Source organism: Pecten maximus, chromosome 3 (genome assembly GCF_902652985.1).
Source record: "Pecten maximus chromosome 3, xPecMax1.1, whole genome shotgun sequence".
NCBI classification, from domain to species: domain Eukaryota; kingdom Metazoa; phylum Mollusca; class Bivalvia; order Pectinida; family Pectinidae; genus Pecten; species Pecten maximus.
Window position 1 is genome coordinate 24,038,273 of NC_047017.1, and position 17,549 is coordinate 24,055,821.

At 36.2% G+C, this 17,549-nt stretch overlaps 1 protein-coding gene across 1 annotated transcript in view; it reads right to left on the reverse strand.

Moving 5' to 3' along the window:
* Positions 1–17,549, reverse strand: part of LOC117323648 (ryanodine receptor-like) — a 170,788-nt gene that overhangs the window by 95,167 nt on the left and 58,072 nt on the right. Inside the window, 23 exon segments of the mRNA XM_033878977.1 lie at positions 567–611; positions 1,861–1,952; positions 2,253–2,326; positions 2,468–2,627; positions 3,178–3,264; positions 3,545–3,648; positions 3,943–4,047; positions 4,773–4,983; positions 5,251–5,437; positions 5,640–5,878; positions 6,153–6,286; positions 6,806–6,924; positions 7,358–7,459; positions 8,614–8,749; positions 9,107–9,171; positions 9,331–9,455; positions 9,617–9,738; positions 10,041–10,208; positions 10,667–10,823; positions 11,923–11,997; positions 15,376–15,469; positions 15,835–15,931; positions 16,475–16,587. Coding sequence (XP_033734868.1) covers positions 567–611; positions 1,861–1,952; positions 2,253–2,326; positions 2,468–2,627; positions 3,178–3,264; positions 3,545–3,648; positions 3,943–4,047; positions 4,773–4,983; positions 5,251–5,437; positions 5,640–5,878; positions 6,153–6,286; positions 6,806–6,924; positions 7,358–7,459; positions 8,614–8,749; positions 9,107–9,171; positions 9,331–9,455; positions 9,617–9,738; positions 10,041–10,208; positions 10,667–10,823; positions 11,923–11,997; positions 15,376–15,469; positions 15,835–15,931; positions 16,475–16,587 — 2,811 coding nt within the window.

The window sequence follows — 17,549 nt, forward strand, 5'->3', positions numbered from 1 at the left end:
ACCTATGCTTTGACATGTTGTCATGGTAACCTATACTTTGACATGTTGTCATGGTAACCTTTACTTTGACATGTTGTCATGGTAACCTTTACTCTGACATGTTGTCATGGTGATCTATACATTGACATTTTACCAGGGTGATATACACTTTGACATGTTGTCATTGTAATCTATACATTGACATGTTTCTATTTACTTTGACATGTTGTCATGGCGATCTATACATTGACATGGTGATCTATATTTTGACATTTATGATATGAATCTGATCAAGGCCATGACATGTATTAATTCTGAGCAGCATTAAGTGGAATTTCTCACAGGTAGTTGTCATACCCACTAATACCAACAACGGTTTTAAACAGAAAAGACTACATAAAGAGCTTTTTAAATGATGATATACAGAAATATTGTATCAATACATGCAAATTCTATTTGCAAAAAAAGTGAAAGCAGCCTTCTATACATCATTTTTCAGTCTATGAAATCAAATTAAAGTTTTCCCCGTTTATTCATAAAGCATATATATTTCCCAACTGTGGACTGATCCTGACAAGTGGACCTACCTTTCCGGTGTCCGTAACAGGCCATGTGATTGTATAGTTTACTCCCTATGAGCAGCGTTAAAGCAAGCAAAGTTCTCTATACATACACTAGTATAAGCTCATAATCCAAAAATCAAAGTGGTTCACACATGCAGTTGACTATATCTGAATGCATATACATGTAGAAATATAATATCAAGTGTACAACATGAGATTCTGGCAAAGATAGGGTCTATATTCTGTTCCATATAAGCCATTAGTCACACTGCAGGTTTAGATATTTATATACGGGAAATAGGCTCAATAAGGATGCTAGCAGTGTTTTATTTGACTAATCACTTATTTGTAATACTGGATCATGGTGGTGAAGTTAAAAGGCTTGGAAATAATACTGCCAGCAGGCAAGAAAAAGACAGGTTTTACATTCTAAATCACTCCGTGGAATCAGTGCTGATTATATAATGTGCATGAGCAGGTGAGTAATTGATGCTGCCAATGTCTAATACTTAGACCAGTAAAGATGCATCACCGGTGTCACTCACAATAGATATATGTGCTTAAATATTGTTAACTAAGGCAGTGAGCATCGTCTGGTACAGACAGAGCTAGCAATGCAGCCATGAGGTGTATTATTGTAAACCCACACTATATCTGATTGAGATGCTTTGTCCACACTGACCTGAGCACGGTTTGAAGAGATCATCTTTAGCACAATTTATTTTCAAAGCTGTTATCTCTAAACAGATCAATTTTTTTTACAACATATCTGTCCAAAATATAATATGTCTTGTGAATCATAGTTCATTTCAAATTTTTCTAATATCAAAGAAATTCAGCAAATTAAAAAAAAAAAAAAAAAAAAATCCTTGCAAAAAAATCCTTAATTGATAGCATTTTGGCTAATATTTTTTCAAAAATCATCTGTGCTTGATTTTTTTGTTTTTAATGTAAGGTTTTTCATTGTGTAATATCTACTATAACTATATTATGCATATTCTAATATCTGCATCCATATCAATAAATCCACATCTATATCCCCAAAACCTTGAATGGGGTAGAGGAGATTTCCGAAGCCCTTGGTTTTGAGGATGCAAAATGGGTACATTCATAGAAAATGCATAATAAAGTTATATCAAATATTACTGAAATAGAAACAATGGTTGAATATTTATTTTCATAAAAGACAAAAAAGGTCATTCAGTCTAGGATTCAAATTTGTAATACATCTATGCATCTGTATGACGAGTTCACAGATATAATGTTCAGACCGGGGTCTTTGTGGGTGTAAGTCAGAAGCATAAGCTCTAACACAAACCTGTCATACCCGTCTCGCCGGTCTCACTGGTCGGAGGTTCTAAACTGTACATGTAGGCCAGCAAGGTACGCACTGTCTGATTGGCTGTCTCCCTGAATAAGTGGTCCAATGAATAATCATTACACAAACGTATATAAACCAGATCTAGAGGAACTATTCATATTAGAAGTTAGTTTACAAAGACAGGGATAAAACTATCTAAACAGTACTAAAAAAATAAGTCATGAACTGAAGTGAACTTCAAATTGATATATGCTTTGGCATTTTGAGAATCTGTTTAGCAGCTATTCCTTATCAATTACGAAAAATATTACCGTGAAATTGCAATCCTCCAAATTATAATATGCTTTTGCATTCTGAAAATAATCTTGGTGTATTTGCTGCTTAACTACCTGTTTGCCTTTTTGATGTTGTCATCTACTTTGCTGTACGGCACCAGATGTGGGTTCCTCTTGGTATGTGGGTCCTAGTATGAACACATAGAGACTTAATTAAAAATGGCAGCTATAATTAAGCTTGAATCCCAATATTTTAAAATCATGAAAATCTTTTTTTTTTAAATATAAGAAATATCTTTTATCTTTGCAGTTATACGGGACAGGTGTACCTCTTGCCAACCGAATGTCCAGCCATGTTTGATTCGGTCCTTAGCCCAGACATTGTGTGTGTTCTCTGCTAACATGTCCACCAGGTTCTCCATCGTGGGGTCCATGTCTACGGCCGCTAGGTCAAGGGGTGTTGGCTTGTAGCCGTTCGATTGTAGAAAGCTGAAAGTGTGACATGGACAATATGGTTTTGATTCTTTTCACTTGCATAGGAAGGTAAAGGTAGAAATTAAGTCAAGGGGTTTTAGGTTTGTGGCAGTTTGAATGTAGAAAGCTGAATATATAACATGTATTATTGGTGGTTTTGATCATTACAGACAAATGTAAATTAAAGTTGCTTTAGAGCTAACTGCCTCTGATATACAACAGAAATTCTAACATGTAAATCCTGATGTAGTACTTCAAACCTGGTATGCTTATCATGTAACCATACAAGTTGTTAACATCCACACGAGACGTAATAATCCGAGGTATAGATGTAAATGATATAATTATGTGTTCAAGAGTACACCATATTTCCTTTAAAATAGGAATTATTTACAAAACCAAAATAAGTTTTGCCTTTTTCTCTGTATAATTAAAACACACAAGTGGTGTGAATTACAGCAGAGCCCACAAGAGTATATACCATTCAATAGGTTTTTTTTAAAGGATGATAATCAAATGGACAAAATATAAAAGGTTTAAGAAGTTGAAAGAGCTGGAGACTGACTTGTTGGGTAGTTTGACTGTCTTCATCCTATTGTTCTGTTCCTTCTTCAGGTCCATACTGATGTGGTAGCCTAGAGCCAGTAGTGTACTGTAATATAAAACTCCAGACTGTTCACACTATAAGAGCTGATTCATTTGAATAAAAATTAAAAAGTACTGATGTAACATAAAACTCCGGAGTACTCACACAATAAAAACCTGATTCATTTGAGAAAAATTAAATGGTGTTGCCATAAGCTTAAAAATTTCATCATGCTGAAACTTGATTTATTTTGTTCCAAGGGAAGGAATTTCTTAAATAAACAGCACATACACACATATGAAACACATGTTGTTAATATATATATATATGTATATAGTTCACCTACCGAAGAGTCTCAAATGCCACAGTGATCACATATTTCTTCTCCGACATTGGAAGCCTCTCAAAGTTTGTTAAGGACGGATTCATCTTCTGATGGTCATCTCTCACCTGTGATAGAAAATCAGTCAAGAATATGATGATCTACAACTTATGATTGAAAAACAGGCCAATGATTCTTGGTCAACACTCATACACCAATTACTTTACAAAGGAAACAGACATTATCAAAAACTTGCAAACCCAATTTCCAATTGTGTGTATGTTTAAAAAAAAACATATTTCCAAATGAGGTTAATAATTTGTTACCAACGATCAGTAAAATCACGGATAAAATGAATTTGTTAATTCCATAACAATTCTTCATTTATTTTTTACAACTGGTCCAGCATACATGGACCATACCTCTCCATAGGACCAGCCTTGCTCTATTTTGTTCATGGCCCAGATCTCGTGTAAGTTCTCTGCCAGCTTGTCCCTCACGTTTTCTATATACACGGGAAGCTGAATCTGTAAATCAATTGAAGACATCACATGAAAATTCTTTTTAAAAGCAAGTTGATTTTATAGATTTGTCTAATAACTGGCTAACTCCAAAATATACATTTTTCTTATTAGCTTAACTTGAAATGCATTTAACATTTATATTTATTGCCAATTCCACCTGATAACTATTGGGTCGTGATCTCACATCAAATACAGTTGATGTCGTCTACTTTATCTACTCATGGTGTCTGTTGTCACTGCCCTTGTTCTCACTTTGAGGACATAACATGGCCTGAATTTGACTTAAGAATTACATGGAAGTCTATCTTGTTTCAATATTATGTTCACCACAAAGTCAGCTCCTGGCCCCAGTTGTTCAAAAGATGATTAGCTTAATCACTTGGTTAGTGAAAATCTCATTTCTCCTTTACTTCAAAACCTGTGTTAGAGTATTCTTTAAAATAAGCAGGAAGGAAAAGACTGAAGAATGCTATAGAGTTTTATAAAACTTTGCCAAGTTAGCTTTACCAGAAATGATTTGATAAGGATTTTAAAATTGCTATTAAACTGTGATTAACATAATAACCTTTTGAAAAACTGGGCCCAACTCAACTGATCTAAATTGAATACCATAGAGTATCCATCCAAGAACATTACCACTATATGGAACGACAGGAGTGTTATCCATCAGATATATATAACATAATTTACAGAAAGCCTGGCCATACCATTATTGTCAACACACTTACATTGGAAGTATCCACAGGGTTTGGCACAAATGGTATATATTCACAGATCTCGGTAGGACCAGAGATGATGTTACGGTCGACATTCCCAAACGCGAAGCATGGTTCAACCTTGACCTTTTCTTTGGGGAGGAGGCACTCCAATATTGCGGAGTGATTGTCAGGTGGACCATATTTCAGGCGTCCATGTTCACCACCCAGTAAAAACCGACAACTGTAACACAGGGCAGTCATTGACATGGAAATGGAGTCAAAAAGGTCAGCCTTGTTACAAGGATTAAATTGATAATATGTCTTGTCTTTATAGAAATCAATCATATCTTTAAAATTTTACGTATTTTTCTAAAACCCTTTTTTGTTTCAATGACACCTACGGTATTACATATGACATTGTCTTAATAATTGCTCTGATTCTAGTAACTTTCACTTTATTAAGATCAACACAGTTAAGCTAATATAGAAATTGTAAAAGCTGATTTACCCGGTGCTGGCAGACATGGATAAGACTGGGTGAAAAAGACCATCAATGTTGAAGTCTTTAAACACTCCTGGGACCTTGATTCCATTGACAGAGAACGTTATCTGAGGCACAGCAAGGTCAAGGCTGCAGCCGACCACATCACCTTGTTTGAAAATGCATTGGTCTTTCACTTGCTTTGGGCGTCCACCTATAAGATGAGAACGATAGTATGAATTTGTAAATGAATTGAGAAGGCCAGTATCAATTCAGCTAGAAATTAACAAATCATTTTAAGTCATCAATTAGAATATTTTATATCAAGGGAATTAAAATATCTATAATACTACGCTCTTCCTCAAAAGTAATGGTGGAAATAGAACACCAATGATTCCACAAGAGAACACACTCACCTGTCCAGAGACTTTGTCCATCAAAGGCATAAGAGTACAGGTTATCTCCGATGCCATTGGCTCCCCATTTCTCACCACCCCCTGGGTGGGGAACGAAACCGTGGGTGTTGGCCCACCCCACCTTGAGTACAGGTGAAAGGTGTGAGACCTCCTCCAGGCGGTCGACTATCACCTCATAGTACCACCTCTTGTACATGGACGAGCCATCCTTGATACCCACATACAGGTTAGGCTTCATACTAGTCACAAAATACAACAGAAACATTTGAAGAATACAATAAATTAAATTAAACTCAGGCCAATTTTTTTAGGTTGTATTTCCATTTCACCTACTTGTAAAGTATACAAATCACCAAGTCATTTTAAATGTGTTATTTTAATTGTCACTTTAAAAACTGATTTGGCAGCCAGGCCAATTGTTTGAACTGTTCAGTAAAACTACATAGTAACTTCACTTTCACTTTATAAGAGATTAAGAATATTGCCTTGCTAGCTATAATTCTGAAGGGGTACCTGCTGAGGTGGTCGATGAGTTTGGTTTGTAGAAGTAAGTCACAGCCAGGTAACAAGTTATCACAGATGAGGTTTTGGTTGGTTCTCACAGCTACTCCATTACCAACACACAATGAGCAAAGCACATCCAGCACCTGGGGTCAAGGTCAAACATTGATACAAGGTCAAATCTCAAGGGTAAACATAGATATCAAGGTCAAATATCAAAACTGTTAAAATCAAGGTCAAATATCAAAACTGTCAAAATCAAGGTTAAATACTTGATTCCACAAATATTGTTGTGTTGATTTAATTACTCAGAAACAGGAAATGAAATATCCAATGACCAGACCAAAACTCAAACATGGGAGCTCCGAACTGTAGACAGATGTTTTAACCATTTGAACTACCTGGCCACCAGCATTCATCCGAGTCCAGTTCTGCTACACCTCTATGAGATTATCTGTACATTATTATTTAGTATACACATATATAAAACTTTACTTATCCAAACATTTGTCATGTCATAGCACACATATTCTGTAATACATTTACACGGTGTTACGATAAAATCACATCTGAATATTGGTATAACCCAATGAAAATGTGCCCTGGGTGGTTCAGATATGGGACGATAATTCAGACCCTGAGATATATTTCTTGTTGTTTCCTACCTTGGGATCCCGGCCGTGGCGGTCTATGAGGGATATGATGGTGTTGATATGCTTCTCCTTGATCATGTTCAGCGCCTCAGGACTGTCTATGAGGACACAGTGTAGTACCTCTAACACACCTACAACACAGCATTAAAACAGGGCTAATAATGTCCAATAAACTTAGTATCATTAAACAAATTACAAGAGGCCCAATAGTCCTGTATTGCTCATCTGCTACTAATGCAACTTAAAAGTTTATCTATGCCATTCATGTGGATGCTAAACTGAATACCTCTTCTTTCAATAATGAAGACTGGTTAATTATAAGTTAAGGTTTTTCTACAAATTATGTAGACATTAATCCCAGCATGCTATTGATCTTTATCAGAAATCATGCTTATTCAGAAAAAAATTTGACCCCGGGACCTTTAATTTAGGTCAAGGTTATTCATTTGTTACATTTCGGGCAGATAAGCTAAACCTTTGCATCGTATAGTGAAAACATGAATTTTCAATATAGATTTCCTGAGAAGTAATTCCTTGCTAGACACAAATTGAGATTACACTGACCTTTTGAGGACTGCTGACTCTCCAGTCTGTCAACCAACCAATCAAGACGATAAGACTGGGCAAACTGGGCACAGTTGGCACGGTTACCACGGATCATGGCCGCTAAAAACAGAAAACAAAAAATGAAGTCCACACAAAAATGAATTACCGTGTATACATGAAAAAAGAGTCAAGATATCAAATATGAACATGAGTCCTTTATAATAACTATTGTAGTTGGAAGATATACCCAGTAGTAAGTAGAGATTTGTCCATACTCTCCCAGTAGTAAGTAGAGATTTGTCCATACTTACCCAGTAATAAGTATAGATTCGTCCATACTTACCCAGTAGTAAGTAGAGATTTGTCCATACTTACCCAGTAGTAAGTAGAGATTTGTCCATACTTACCCAGTAGTAAGTAGAGATCTGTCCATACTTAATTACCCAGTAGTAAGTAGAGATTTGTCCATACAAACCCAGTAGTAAGTAGATTTGTCCATACTTACCAAGTAGTAAGTAGAGATTTGTCCATACTTACCCAGTAGTAAGTAGAGATTTGTCCATACTTACCCAGTAGTAAGTAGAGATCTGTCCATACTTACCCAGTAGTAAGTAGAGATTTGTCCATACTAACCCAGTAGTAAGTAGAGATTTGTCCATACTTACCCAGTAGTAAGTAGAGATTTGTCCATACTTACCCAGTAGTAAGTAGAGATTTGTCCATACTTACCCAGTAGTAAGTAGAGATCTGTCCATACTTACCCAGTAGTAAGAGATTTGTCCATACTTAATTACCCAGTAGTAAGTAGAGATTTGTCCATACTAACCCAGTAGTAAGTAGAGATCTGTTCATACTTACCCAGTAGTAAGTAGAGATCTGTCCATACTAACCCAGTAGTAAGTAGAGATTTGTCCATACTTACCCTGTAGTAAGTAGAGATCTGTTCATACTAACCCAGTAGTAAGTAGAGATCTGTCCATACTAACCCAGTAGTAAGTAGAGATTTGTCCATACTAACCCAGTAGTAAGTAGAGATCTGTCCGTACTTACCCAGTAGTAAGTAGAGATCTGTCCATACTTACCCAGTAGTAAGTAGAGATCTGTCCATACTTACCCAGTAGTAAGTAGAGATTTGTCCATACTTACCCAGTAGTAAGTAGAGATCTGTCCATACTTACCCAGTAGTAAGTAGAGATCTGTCCATACTTACCCATTAGTAAGTAGAGATCTGTCCATACTTACCCAGTAGTAAGTAGAGATTTGTCCATACTTACCCAGTAGTAAGTAGAGATAACTGGAGATGTCCTCATATTTGTTGGAAGCTTCCTCCCCTGCATAGTGAGCGAAATGACGTCGACTTTTGTACTGACTAAACTTGTCTATTGTCTCCAGGATTAGGGCTATCATACCCTAGTAAAAAAAAATGTTTATGATCACAATGACATGTTTGTGCTATAAATCATGGGCATTTTGGATTTCTCATTTAGCCAATTAAGCACATCACAATCAACACTTCAACATCACAATCAACACTTCAACATCACAATCAACACTTCAACATCACAATCAACACTTCAACAGTTAAGAGGAACATTTACTCCTAAAATCTTTTGTCAAATTAGCCTTCCAAAAATTACAAAACATTACAATTTTTTAGAAATATTTCAAATTCTTTTATTTATGAAATTAAGTGACAAATGTTAAGTCAAGCTTTCATGTCACAGACAACAATTCAACTTTACTGATGAAAGGTGACAATGTAGTTACCTCCTCTTGGAAAAGATCTTGTCTGTTTCTTAAAGCTCGTAGTTTGTTTTGTTTTTCTTCATGTTCTGAAAAATGAAAATGCAAAATTGAACTCAAGGTTTACCAGTACATTTACCACATCATTCAAACAGATGATTTATCTAAAAGAAATATATCAAAACATCTGTGCTTTACACAACCATTACCAAGGTGAACTAAGTATTCGATAGTAAAAATCCACTAACCTTCTTCATCCCCGGGCTGAGCAAAGTAGTCGATAAGATCTTCAAGGCACTTGAGTACTTCTGAAAGGCTAACTCGAGACCAGGTTACACTAGACTTGCCTTCCGTCTTTAGGCAGTCCAGCGCTCTGGAGAAAATACAAGGGAAAGAGTGATCCTCAACCATTTAAAACATTTCAAGCACATCACGAAGTAAGTATGACTATTGGGATGGAATGGGACAGTACATATCATAAAGACTTCTCAAAACAAAATGGTATTTAGGAATTACAAGTGAAAAAAAACATACTTGATGAACTTTGTGAAAAGTGATTGACATTTGCGGATGACCCTGGCTGATCTGGATTCCTCCTCCTGGGCACGGCTCAATGAGAATCCATCATCCATGTGACCTTCAACCAGCATCACAGCCTGAAAAATTGAAGAAGTTCTTTAAATCACTGTAGAACAAAATCTTGACTGACAAAAACCAGACACAATTATGGCATTTCTTGTTTCACACATAGCAATCTTTGAAAATTAATTAACTTGATGATATCATTGCCAAGACTATTTACAAGATACAAGAATCTTTATCTTACATCAAATTTACAACAATTATCTCATAAAATCTCTAGAGTTTGTATTTCAACAATCATTCAATTTTCGGACCTATTAGAAAAATTGCAGTGACTGTTACAAAATGGATTCTTTTTCAGGAATTCTGAGCAGACCTTTTTCTCCTCAATCCTGCCAAGTCCCCGTTTCTTGGTCTCAAATGTCTGGTAGGAGAGCCACTTTCCTGTATCACTGTGCTGAATGAAAACCATTGAGTCACCATATTTGATGTCCGCCTTCCCCATGCCTTCATCCTCACGACCTTCTGCTTGTTTCTTCTCATCCTACAATACAAAAATTCAAGGTAGTATATATTATTGAAAATATAAAGGAATCTACTCATTTGCATATAGCAAATAGGCAGAGTTGAGGTTTTGTTCCTTCATAAATATGTGTGTCAAGTTGACAGCGAAATATACATTAGATACATGTACTCTTACTGCCATCCTAATATGAAATTCTGTGTGTGAAAATGACTGCTGTTGAAAATTGGCATTAGTTTCCATTAGGATACATTATTGCTTGAAAATTTATCTCTAGATTAAATATATTTTTACTGAAGTCTGATTAAAACCAGATCATTATAGATGATCTTACCTTTGATGCCATCCAGATAAATTTTGATGATCTTACCTTTAATGCCATCCAGATCATTATTGATGATCTTACCTTTGATGCCATCCAGATCATTATTGATGATCTTACCTTTAATGCCTATCCAGATCAATTTTGATGATCTTACCTTTGATGCCATCAACACAAATGAAATGCTCCTCTCATCTGCTTTGTGTCTATGGACGGTGATGACATTGTTGTCGGTGGTTACCGCCAAATATCTGCCTGATGTCACGTGACGTAGTCTACACTGCTGTCCCCATCCCATAAATCCGCCAGCCCACCTATAAAGGGATGGTCGTACAGTTAAGACAAGTTAGATACAGAATTATCAATCTGTCAGCCAACCTTTGGAGGGATGGTCTTACAGTTGAGACAAGTCAGATACAGAATTATCAATCTGTCAGCCCACCTTTGGAGGGATGGTCGTACAGTTAAGACAAGTCAGATACAGAATTATCAATCTGTCAGCCCACCTTTGGAGGGATGGTCATACAGTTAAGACAAAATTAGATACAGAATTATCAAACTGTCAGCCCACCTTTGGAGGGATGGTCGTACAGTTAAGACAAGTTAGATACAGAATTATCAATCTGTCAGCCCACCTTTGGAGGGATGGTCATACAGTTGAGACAAGTCAGATACAGAATTATCAATCTGTCAGCCAACCTTTGGAGGGATGGTCGTACAGTTAAGACGTACAGAATTATCAATCTGTCAGCCCACCTATAAAGGGATGGTCGTACAGTTAAGACAAGTCAGATACAGAATTATCAATCTGTCAGCCAACCTTTGGAGGGATGGTCGTACAGTTGAGACAAGTCAGATACAGAATTATCAATCTGTCAGCCCACCTTTGGAGGGATGGTCATACAGTTAAGACAAGTCAGATACAGAATTATCAATCTGTCAGCCCACCTTTGGAGGGATGGTCGTACAGTTAAGACAAGTCAGATACAGAATTGTCACAAGAATGAACAGTTGATACATACAACATTACACCTGACTGTATAATGGCTCATTCTTATGTATGGTTCTGAAAACTAGTTTCTCCGGCTTTCTAATTATCTACAATATCATAAATAATCTGCTATTCCATGAAATGCTTCATTTCCATTTGGAAATATATTACATCTATATAAATGATCATTGGATATGTCTTAATCTCTGTTTTTTACTCTATACAGTCATTCTTCATGACTTGATTCAGTATACATGTACATGACCTATTTTTGTATACATTGTACATGACTAAATTTCTGTACATTCTTAACCATACTTAGGTTGCCTTTTATTTTATATGTTATCCGTTAGTATGTTGTAAAAATTCCAAATGACCTTAACTGTACATCTAAATGATCTCCTTTTTACTATTTGACCTACTTTGTTCGTATAAGTTCTATCCTCCAGAGTGATCTTGCATGGGCGCATACAGCTCCAGTTTCATACATGACCGCCCTGAAATAAAACCAACATTGTAAATATATTTAAGTATCAGAAATGTTAGTGTCCATTTTTAGTTTCATGCCTAACCTGCAGTAATAACAAGAGGCCCATGGGCCTTAACGGTCACCTGAGATTTGAAATATTTTAGTTAATTTAATTAACCCATTTTGGCCCCACCCATCAGCCCCTGGGGGTCAGTCAGGGCCAACAAGTGCATACCATCAAACTGCCATCTTAAGCTGATAATGTTAACCAAGTTAGAATGAATTCCAATCAAAATCAAACAAATTATAGTAAAAAATGTGAGTACCATATTTATCCTCAAATAAGCCCTTCCCCTAGTGTAAAAGTTTAGTACCATATTTATCCTCAAATAAGCCCCTCCTCTAGTGTAAAATTTAGTACCATATTTATCCTCAAATAAGCCCCTCCTCTAGTGTAAAAGTTTAGTACCATATTTATCCTCAAATAAGCCCTTCCCCTAGTGTAAAAGTTTAGTACCATATTTATCCTCAAATAAGCCCCTCCCCTAGTGTAAATGTTTGGTACCATACTTACATGTATCCTCAAATAATTCCCCTAGTCTAGTGTTAAAGTTGGCTATCTTTTAAGTTTGGGAAGAGCTTATTTGATAAGCATACTATTTCAAAATTGATGATTCTGTAAAAATAAGTACAGTAAAACCTGGATATAACGAACTCACAGGGACCATGCAATTTTTTTCGCTATATGCAAATTTCGTTATATGCATTTCAACATTCAGAGCTGTTGCATCGTAGCATATAGTGCTGCTTATCCGTGTACATATCAATCGGAAAATATTATATATATGTGTTTGTAACAAATCAAATAAACATGTGTATATCACTGTTAAATATTAATATTATTTATTTTGATTATTTGAAAAAAATATCAATACACAAATTCCAATTCACAATCTATATACAAAGTTACGTTTATGTAACGGTAGGCCTATTACCAATGCGCACAGGTCATGCGCATATAACAGTCATTTCGTGAAAAAATTGGTAATCTTACACTGAAAGGTCTTTTTCGCGATATTTTTTTGGAAGAATGATTGTAAGGCTGCCAAACTGTCAAACAACTCATCTGGCACGTCCTCCTGTGCTTGGAGGCTTAATTGAACATTAGACAAATTTTTCCAATGCGTCAACACAAGTCGGAACCGGGCGCGAGTCAACGTCACTGTCATCACAGTCTGATTCCTGTCCACTTTCGCCAGTATCGCTAGACTTAACACATTCAACAATATCGTCAACCGTATCACCACGCTCTGTCACAACTTCACGGTCAATGTTTATGTAATCCAACATGGACATATCACTTGATAACACTTGTCGTAACTGTGCGAGCGGGATATCATCGTATTCAGAATTTGAATCTTTGTCTCTAATGTGATAGCTTTCCGCTTCAGAGGTGTATCCATGTCGGTAAAAAACAACACTAGAATGCCTGTTTACAACGTGTGTTTAATGAAATAAATACGAATTCAGAAGATAAGTGTTCACGAGTTGTGTATACTTGTGGGTACTTATTAAATCACCCGTCACGGGCCTCCTACTTTTCCGATCATTGCCTAACGAACACACCCGAAAAGTGCCGAGTACGTAACATCCGGTGAAAAATCACTCGTGGGACCATAAATATGTTCGTTAAAAACAAATTTTCGCTACAGGCAATTTCGTATCAAGCATATTTATTTGGTATGAACAAAGAAGGAGATTGCCGGGGATAATTATTTTGTTCGTAATGAGCGAATTTTCGTATCAAACGGGTTCGTAATAGACAGGTTTTACTGTAAGGGGTTTAATTTTATTTGTGTGTAAGGGCTTACTTGCAGAAAAATGCTGTAATATTTTTATTCATTAAGATCCACAGCACACATTGCCATTAGAAAGTTTCCATGTCTTGAGAGATTGCTGGTATAACTTCACAAAATGCTGGCACCATATCTCAAAATAAATGATATATGTATGCATATCATAAACATTTCCCAAAGCTTTTAGTGTTAGACATTGAGGAATGAGAGGATAATAAAACTCTATATGATTGGCTGCCATTGTCTACAGGAGGAGGGGGTAAAACTCTATATGATTGGCTGCCATTGTCTACAGGAGGAGGGGGTACTAAAATCATCATCAGTACCAGTTATGTAATGTAGACTCTGATTTTATTTAGTCATTCTTCTTTAAGGCATCCTCTAATAATGTCAGACCGGACATTTCCTGTTCCCTGATATCACCGTGGAGACACAAAGCACTCAGCTACGTCTAATCTGGTGTAAAATGCTACAATAATTTATTGATTTCTAGAAAGAGAAATTTCGAGATTGTCTGAAGGCAGGCATGTTATTTTTGTAATATAGAGTGACAAGAGATGAGACTGTCAGGGAAATGACAGATTAATACAAGGGAAAAGCTGCTTCTTGTCATAGTTTTCTAAAACAAGACATATACAATGTCACTCAGCAGGTAGCAATTTTATATTCTTACACACGTAGCCATAGTCCAATCACAAATAGGAATAGTTTCGATCATATACAACAGTGCGTGTTTTTGTCTAAGCATGTACACACACAGCAATATTTCAACAGCAAATAGTTAATATCATATACCAGTACATGTTGTTGAACTGATACTTGAGTTTATTTAACCTCTGATCATTATGGTGAGACTGTCATCATTGCTGGGGCCGCGGTGACCGAGTGGTTAAGGTGTCTCGACACTTTAACACTAGCCCTCCACCTCTGGGATGCGAGTTCGAAACCTACGTGGGGCAGTTGCCAGGTACTGACTGTAGGCCGGTGGTTTTTCTCCAGGTACTCCGGCTTTCCTCCACCTCCAAAACCTGGCACGTCCTTAAATGACCCTGGTTGTTAATAGGACGTTAAACAAAAACAAACCAAACCAAAGTCACCATTGCCTAGCAGTAGTGACTATTACCCAGCAGCCTCTTTGACAATGATGACTAGAATTACTTACCGTTTATCAGTATGGTGACAATTACTCAAAAATATATGCTTGTATGTTTATTTACTGGCTGGATTTGCTAACCCCCCCCCCCCCCCACACACACACACCAACAGCCAGGAGATGGGATGTAGTAGCTGGTGGATACCTTTGTGAACAAAATACAGAGTGCCCAATATCAACTGGGGTAAATGGTCTTTTCCAAAATACAACTATGACAGCACAGGAGAGTTTGTGATCTCAGCTCCCTCTGACACACAAACCACCTCAAGTAGATGTTTCTGAAATTGCATTGTCTCACTCTACTGACAAAAATATTGGGACCACATGAGATATGTCACCATGGTGGGCAAAACATAGTGTACGTGACATTACGCAATTTCATAAATTATTCACTTACGTAAATTCGTTTTCACTTCCTGCCTCCGGTATCGTTAAACATTCGTCCATATGACCATGAAACAGTCGTATAACATCTCCTCCAAGTGTGTTACCTGTAAAAGGACAATACAAATCAACTACTATGTCATTTGATAACAAGTCTAAAAAAAACATATTTTTGAATGATTTGATTTTTATTTAGTTATCAATAAAATAAAAACTTACACCACAAATGACCTTGACAATACATAAATGACCTTGAAAACACAAGATTTCCTCACCAGGGGATGTATCGTCAGTACAAAGATCATAATTTGATTGATGAGATCAATTTATGACCTTGATAGATATTATTCAGTTAATGAAAAGTAAAGCTTAGGAAACACTTTAAGCAAGGAAGCAGTGAATTCATAAAATGAGTCTGATCAGTCCGAGGGAACACAAGTTTTATTGTGAAAAAATGTATATAAGGATTTACCTAGAGATTTCTGACTGATTGCTCCTGAACTCATGGGCACCACAGTCCATAATGTCTGTTGGAAAGATGCAATCACCATTGAGCCTCCGTAGATATGCTGGAAAATATCATATTATTATATTAAATATCAGTTTTATCATAGATATTGCACTTCATACTACAAAATTCAGTTTAACACGTGACTTCAAGAACAAGTTAAATAAGAATTTGTTGCATGATTTCTCAAACCATCCTATCCTAAATATGTCAAGGTCATTATTGAAATCCTAGTTATGTCAAGGTCATTGCAATCCTAATAATGTCAAGGTCATTATTCAAATCATAATAATGTTAATGCCATTGTTTAAATCATAATTATGTCAAGGTCATTATTGAAAGCTTAATTATGTCAAGGTCATTGTTGGAAGCATACTTATGTCAAGGCAACTATTGAAACAATCTTGACAGCTCTTTATATCAACATATAACAGGGAGATGAAGGGCAGGGGACTGGAGCTACAAACATGTACAGATGTTTTCTGGTCTTCCAAGGAAAACTTGTTTTATTTACTGAATACTGATAGAGTCATGATGAATGTGTATTCTAAGTGAAATAAAAGACGGCAGTATTTGTTTATAGTGCATATAGACCACTACTTACCAAATACCTCTCTGATGACACACTGACAAGAATAAGGTCATCTCCTACTCTGACCTTTTCACCTTCTGACCTCTGTTTGGAAGCCGGATGGATGGTCCACCAACAAGACTCACCTACAACCATGAGAACATACTTGTTAATAACAAACCTAAATGTCAAAATTAAAGACGTTTTCCAGACATTTGCAGTTTTTTCCAATCTTTCTATAAATCAAATTTGAGCATCGAAGGATCGTAGAAAAAATACTAATAAATCCCATCTTTTAATATGTAATTAGGAATGGATACAGTAAATGCTGAAAGATGCATATAAAGACAAAACCTAGCAGTATAATTATGGAATCAATTGAATTCCTAGAAGACCCATCTAGCACTTAATTTTGGTAGAACAGTGACAAGAATAATGGACAAGTGGGGAATGAAGACGATGGATCTGATAATACTTGGAATCATTCATCAGATATGGAGTATTTGATGATTAATTTCATCTTGACTACACACTCGAGCTATAAACCATCTCATACTAATGACTTGGATATCTTTTTTTAATTTTTTCTTTACCTTCAGTAGAAAATTTAATCCCATTAAATATTATTTTTATTAAACTGATAAACAGGATGATGTTATTGATTTCCTCCCTCCATGATAAATTCCGAGAATGCATGTTGTGAATTCTGATAGGTGAAATGTGTATGGGTATTGTTTAGCTGTCTGTCAAACTGTAAGTAAAACAAACATCTGCCATGTTTTAAGTCTGCATGTCTTGATTCCATTAACACAGGGTCCTCGGTGAAATCCGAGCTCCGTCGACTACATACTATGGCACCAAGCTCAATAACAGAGCTCTGTTAATGGTATACCTTAGAGACCTTTGGGAAAGGCTAACGAGTAAACATATTTGGTTGTAGAACTGGTCATCTCAGCATAGACCTTAATATTGTTAAATCATTAACAAAACATTTACTACTTCGGATAAACAAAAGAAAGAAATGCTCAATCAATGCTATAAATTTGATTTTAGATCTTATGCAATTTCAAAGTGAGATAAAAATGATCACTAAATTTTGTAGTAAGAG